General features: G+C 43.8%; 1 protein-coding gene across 1 annotated transcript; it reads left to right on the plus strand.

Annotated features, from left to right (window-relative positions):
• Nucleotides 1-302: 302 nt before the first annotated feature.
• Nucleotides 303-5,952, plus strand: LOC145436386 (uncharacterized). Its single transcript, XM_080313730.1, has 3 exons — nucleotides 303-778; nucleotides 4,294-4,506; nucleotides 4,759-5,952. Exons 1-3 carry the CDS (start codon nucleotides 478-480, stop codon nucleotides 5,505-5,507), a joined length of 1,263 nt encoding a protein of 420 aa, XP_080169856.1. The 5' UTR covers nucleotides 303-477; the 3' UTR covers nucleotides 5,508-5,952.
• Nucleotides 5,953-6,237: the final 285 nt, after the last annotated feature.

Genomic DNA, 6,237 nt, shown 5'->3' on the forward strand with positions numbered 1-6,237 from the left:
AAAAAAGAAACGAGACAGTCTATAATTGGCGAGGAATAAAACTACGTAATCCGTTTCCCGCAAGCATGCAGTTTGATAAGGCCGCGACACCGGCAGGATGTGCGGTACGCTGGCCATTGTATTGCAGTTTTCTTTGCTTGTGAAATATTGCAATCTTAGTTGTAGTCGCGGATATAACGTGTAAATGAGTTTGCATATAATATTGCACGGAAAATGTCAAATAGCTGATAATAGTCTGGACGTATTTTAATAACGAAGAATTCGTGGATTGCGACCAGAACAATTTCGTCGGTGCCTCGGCGAAGTCACGAAATTTCTCCGGTCTCGACGCTTAGAATCAAGCGAGGGCGTGGTTTAGTTACTGTAGTATTCAGCAAGTGTTCATATCCTATTATCTTTATCAGGTATATACTAAATACCCAACCTACTACTGAAACAGGGATTCGGATAACCCCGAGGAATATATTTTCAATCAAGATGGTGATAAACATGGACGTTGAACTTCAAAGACTGATATGCGTGTCAGTGGAAAAGATGACACGAGAACCCGTGCCTTCGCGAAAAGGGAACGGCCTGGATTTACGCAAGGCGTTGCTGGTAGCGCACGTATTGCAAGACATGCGGACTGCGTACATCGCCGACGATTATAAGGTTTTGGTTAACACTGTCTGCCCGAATATGAACGGCGAAGAAATTGAAAGGGCCATACTCAGGCAGGAATATAACGAATCGTTAACGGGCGACGTATTGAATCACAAAAGAGCAAAATTCTTATCAGGTAAATACTCCTTACTGTTCGACTTCCGAGGTCGGATTTGTCTTGCGCTTTTTGTCGCGCTCGGTCGCGCTTATTTTCGGCGGGATTGTTTCAAAATACCGACACCGTGATTCGATGATGTTTGAATGTCTGGCTCAGTTCAGTAACAATCTTATTAATAATTTCATCTATTCAAACCACCAACACACTGCGATACAATGATAAAATTGAACTCGAAGCTGCAATTTATTTACGCTGCAGTATGCCACAGCCTCAGTGTTCAGTAATAGCTTTGCATTCGCTCGTATCGCGAAAAAGACGTTGCCAATGATACATTCATATTGAAATAAATCCGGATATTGTCGGCTGATACTCGTCAGCAACAACTATTAAAGAATTGAAAGGAACATTGTAAATCAGGAATGCATTGATGTGTGCTTAGGTTTCAGAAATCCCCGCGATTTCATGTCACGGAGGTGTGTGTTTACTTCAAAATTAGGTGGTGGAAAGATCTTGTCACGACGCATTAAACATAATGATCCGCACACGATACATTTCAGAATTTAATTAAAAAATGACTGGAATTTTATATCATTTGTCGCTTTGAGAGAATAAATAGCAGATATGTCAAACCTAAAAATAGCTATACTGAGTATTTCCGCGCTGGGTCTGCTGCTATACATATGCATATTATATAGCGCTTGATACGAGGAAGTGTACTATATGGCGTGGTAGTCACATGTCGCATAGTGCAACGCGGAAATTCGTTACCCGGCGAGGCACTCGTGACTGTTTGTTTTGCCGCGGTATAGCGTCAGCGCACTCGAAAAGGAAGCACATCGTGTGAATAGATCCTGTTCTGGCGGCCAGCGCGGCACTTCTGGGCGGGTTCGTGTTGTGACGGAACCAGACGCTTGTTTGCAAACAGTGGGGCGATAACGGAATGTTGAAAAACGCGGGAAAACGTTGTCCGGACGCGTGTGCCGCGAATTTTCGCACCAAACTAGGGGAATACTGTTGAGAAGTAACGGCACTCTGTCAAAATCACACGTGTATGCAAGACATTCATTCGATCAGTACTCTACACATCTATACTGGAAATACTAGGGAGTAGAATAGGCGTATTTACCATATCCCCACTGTAGCATATGGTGTAGCACTTTCAGGCGCCATATTATGCTTTCAGCTGTGGTCGCACTTTGAAAAGCAGGGCGTGGCAATCTTGAATTGGCGACGCCGGTTAAATTAGTCATAAACGCAAAATAAGTGACGTCACTTGCGATTCCATTTGGCGCGTATACGCAACCGATCCTGCAGCTTGTACATTGTATTGTATAGTGTACAACGCGCACATTCCGTGCATTGAATGAACAGGAGGTAGTTTCGACGCTAGAAACACTAACCTAATCTGATTCAATGCAGGTCCGTAACTGGAAAGTGCCTTATCACCAAAGGCTATGGCGATTAGTCAGTAGATAATTGGACTATCTACGAAACCTGCAGTCACGGGGCGTACCAAAATCCCAAGTCTTCCACAATGCTGTAATGATGACAACTATCTTGCGTTCATCACTAGAGCGTTTCAACCGCGGGGATTATTCTAGCTAGAACATAGTCGCTGGGCCCCCGAGATTATTGGGCCTCGATTGCGCCGAGACAGCTTGGATATTCTCGGCTGTGTTAGCGTCTAATATCCAAATTGGAAATCTCATTACTGTATTCCGAGAAAGCACTATTTGCTAAGTACACCAGAGCGAAACGCCTGGTTAATACGCGTATCAGACTGATAGTCGACGGTCGGTGTTACGCTGTATCGTACTACATCGAAATGCTTGATCCCCGTGTTATTCTGCCGTTACTTGTTGGGCTATTGGTCATTTTCAATAGGCGGGTCGTACCGCTGTGACCCGTTATCGATTCCTTAAGCTATCAGAATCGATTGACTTCCAAATTCGGGCGGTTATTTTCGAATTTCGCACAGCAATCGAGAGATATCTTTTCCTGTGCGTAAGTTCATCGTTTGAAGGCCGGCCTCAATCAAATGTCAAAAGCGCGGCAATTGGTAATGATGAATTGGTTATTATAACTGATAACACAGTCAAATTCATGTATCGCTCTTAATAATCCAGCTGTATCTGTGTTTTAAATAGCTCGATGTTCATTTCAATTATCTACTAGTTGCTGACGATTACCCTTGACGAATGTCAGCCGAAAATATTCGGGTTTATTTCTCTATAAGTTTGTTATTAGATTGTATATAGGTCTGTACCTTAGTGTATATGCTGATGACTGTGGGCTGTGGCAGGTTATAAACCAGCAGAATGCTACGCAGTACTGCCAAAACCGAAAATGTTCGTTACGCGCAAAAGTAGTATCGATATTTTTGTTTATAAATAATAGACTCTCTCGTATACGAATAGAATACTAGGTAATTGCGACTGTCCTCGAAATAGCACCGTCGATTCCGAGAAGGCGCAAATTATCGACATCACTAAATTTGCATCAATCTCGGCCGCGGAAAGACGTAATGGCGTGGTGGCCGGTGGTCCTTTTTCGGTATAATTCAATTTTCCGCAAAAATCAACCCGAGATTTGAGGTAATTCGGAAAATTTTGGACGATTCGGAATAATGGCACCTTGAAAACGAGAGTCGATTGCTTTTGATTGACCACAGGCCGCGAATAACAGTGGAGCGATTCAAAATCGGGTAATTAAGCGCGCGGATGTCTTGTTTGTCTTATCCGAAACATATTGCCCGTGTGTTTAATAACGTCAACCGGGCACCTTGATAAGATACCGCCCGAACTAATTGCGCTGTAACTCGGGCAATTCTCATCGGATAAACTCGGGGTTAGGTGGATATCAATCGCGCTATCTTTGGATGTTCAATCTGATGGATCGTTTTCAAAACAAATAGCAGGGCCCCGGATTATGATTAACCCTATCGATAATGCTGCCGGCATTTTCTCCACGTTTTAATTAACATCTATAAATATTCCTCGCAGCTGACATTGTCGAATACATTCCGCTTTAGTCATACGATTTTGCGCCAACGTATTCTTGATATACGCGTATGCGGTTTGCTAATCGTGTACATTGTGAATGCATGAGTGAAAAATAAGTGTATATGTCAGATTCCCGCCGTAGTGGACATCATGCGGGCGAAAATAATCAAAAATACATTTTTGCTTACAGTGTAGGCTCGTGATAGCCATACTTTATAGGAAACGCAAAATTACGAGCTCTTACCTTGTATCCATTGACCAGACTACCTCTGTAAAGTCGCGATAGTTTGCGCTACAGTGGGCACTCCACAGACAGTACTGGTGTGTGAATGAGTCTAGTTCTAACTTCCAGGATTATCTACTAGAATAGTAGGTGCATTATCGCCTTATACTGAGCCCTGCATCGTATTGTACTGATAGTACCTAGTACCGTACTCGTACTCTACAGGACTGTACCGCTATTAATTTCTACTGCAATTTTCAAAATACCAGCGATTTTTCACGATAACATCGTAAATCTTTCTATTGCAGACGATTGGGCTACCGGTACCATCGACAGGCCGCCGCGCAGCGAAAACAGCGACGCACCCTTTATGACGTCACCGTACCGTTGTCCGTCGGGTACGCAGTCGTGCGTGCCGACCTGCAGTGATGCGACAATGTCGAAGATATCACAGATAACGCATCCCATACCAGTATCCATCAACACTTCGTATGTCTTATCGCATCAAACGGAAGATAAAGGTAAATTGAGTTTAAATTCTTAGTGGTCGTAAGCAGAGGTGTTAACTGTTCAGTAACGAATTTCTAATACTTTGTCAGAGTATCCTGTAGGTTTTGCCGGCTTAATGTAAATATCGTAATATATATGATGTGATTTGCTAGAAAAATTGAAATAAAACAATGGACAGATCCGAAGCTAAGAAAAATAAAATGAATAAATCAGTAAAACATGTAGCAGAGTATAGTATATTTACGTTCCGCATCTATTTGCAGACGACGAAATCGCGATGGACAGTGACACGCCCTCCGTCTCCGAGCAAGTCGAAGTAGCCTCCGTCAACGAACTCGAATCGGAACCTGTCGAATCGGAAGTGATACACTGCGAGGAATATCTCAACGTGGGCCCCGAGAGCCCGGAAATAATCGTGGACCCCGCCACTGTGACGACTTACACGGACTTGTCTGACAGTCAAGACAGGGTGCATCAAGTATCCTGCCCCTTACCCCGAAAAAAACGACCCCTGCCCAAAGAGTATTTGGAGTCAAACTCTATCGACGATTCCAAAAGGACAAGGTTACAAAACCACACTGTTACGTCATCTTTTAGCACGATTGTGACGTCATCCCCTTGTAGACTATTAAATACGACCACAGCGACTACAGTGACCCAGTCTACGGCGTTGTCTTGTGCGAGAGCACCAACGAACGGAAACAACTCGCAATCTACACAAGTCACGTCGACCGCTACATCTAGCGTGTGTAGTTTCGCGGTGTCATCAACAGCGACAGCAAGCGTTAGTACGGCGATTTCGTCGTCCGCTGCTGTAAACGCAGACTCTAAAGTTGTGGTCGAATTGATGAACAAGTCAGCTTGGAGTTGGTCTCTGCCTGCCACCTGTACGCAGCCCAAGCTTTCCCAGTGTCTCATGGACGGGGTGTACTGTTCTCAGCTGGTAGAAGCCGCCAATTTACGAGACAGTAGCGTACACGCCATGACTTTGAAGAACTTAGTGGCGGTTTGAGTCTGCAAACCTGGTTCAATATGGTCTTTACTACTGTGCTTCTGTCCGTAAATACTAGGAGTGACGAGCGTGTCGTCCGCGACGGTTGTGACGTGATAGTCGATGTGTGGGTTGTGTATCGTTACGATAGTTCTGTGGAACTTGATCAGTCGAAGAGCTGCTAGCTTGTATTAGCGAATTGTGACGTCACGTATGGTTATTTTGGGGGTCTTGTCTAGTGTCTCCCGCGAAAACATGTTTCTTTCTTGTTTAATGCTTCTTGAAAATGTGCAATTTTTTCTCGTTTTACGTCGATTCTTCGTTTTTTTTGTTTCTTCGCGCGTTCATCACTGGTGGTTTTGCTTATGATTTCTTTTGGAAACTTTGAAACCCTTCTTTTTTTCGCGAATTCTAGCTACTTTTTTGGTCTTGTGAATTAAATTCTGCACTCAGAGATTCGAATCAAGTCGCTTGTGCTTCTGTTGTCGCCGGATGTTCAATTTGTGATGGTAGATGGAACAGGTTGCAGTCAAGGGGATAGTTATAAGTTCAGCTTGAGTGGTGTAAGATCCCAGTAAACGGACATACAGTTAGTGGTAGTCAGTAACGGAGTACTAAAGCAGTTTTTGCCTGCCACACTTAGTCAAGTGGCTATGTTTGCGTCACGATACGCCAAATCGTCACGTAATACCCGTGGCGTGATAAATTGCGGGTAGACATTGCCATCTAGCGGATGGCGTATTTTCCAAGT

The sequence above is a fragment of the Botryllus schlosseri genome, chromosome 3 (genome assembly GCF_051294905.1).
Source record: "Botryllus schlosseri isolate E-star chromosome 3, Bs_hap1, whole genome shotgun sequence".
NCBI lineage: Eukaryota > Metazoa > Chordata > Ascidiacea > Stolidobranchia > Styelidae > Botryllus > Botryllus schlosseri.

Bases quoted from the DNA above. Each gene is read 5' to 3' on its own strand.
- LOC145436386 (XM_080313730.1), top strand. From the start codon at position 478: ATGGTGATAAACATGGACGTTGAACTTCAAAGACTGATATGCGTGTCA. The intron at 779-4,293 runs GTAAATACTCCT...TTTCTATTGCAG, and splicing joins AAGAGCAAAATTCTTATCAG to ACGATTGGGCTACCGGTACC. The intron at 4,507-4,758 runs GTAAATTGAGTT...ATCTATTTGCAG, and splicing joins GCATCAAACGGAAGATAAAG to ACGACGAAATCGCGATGGAC.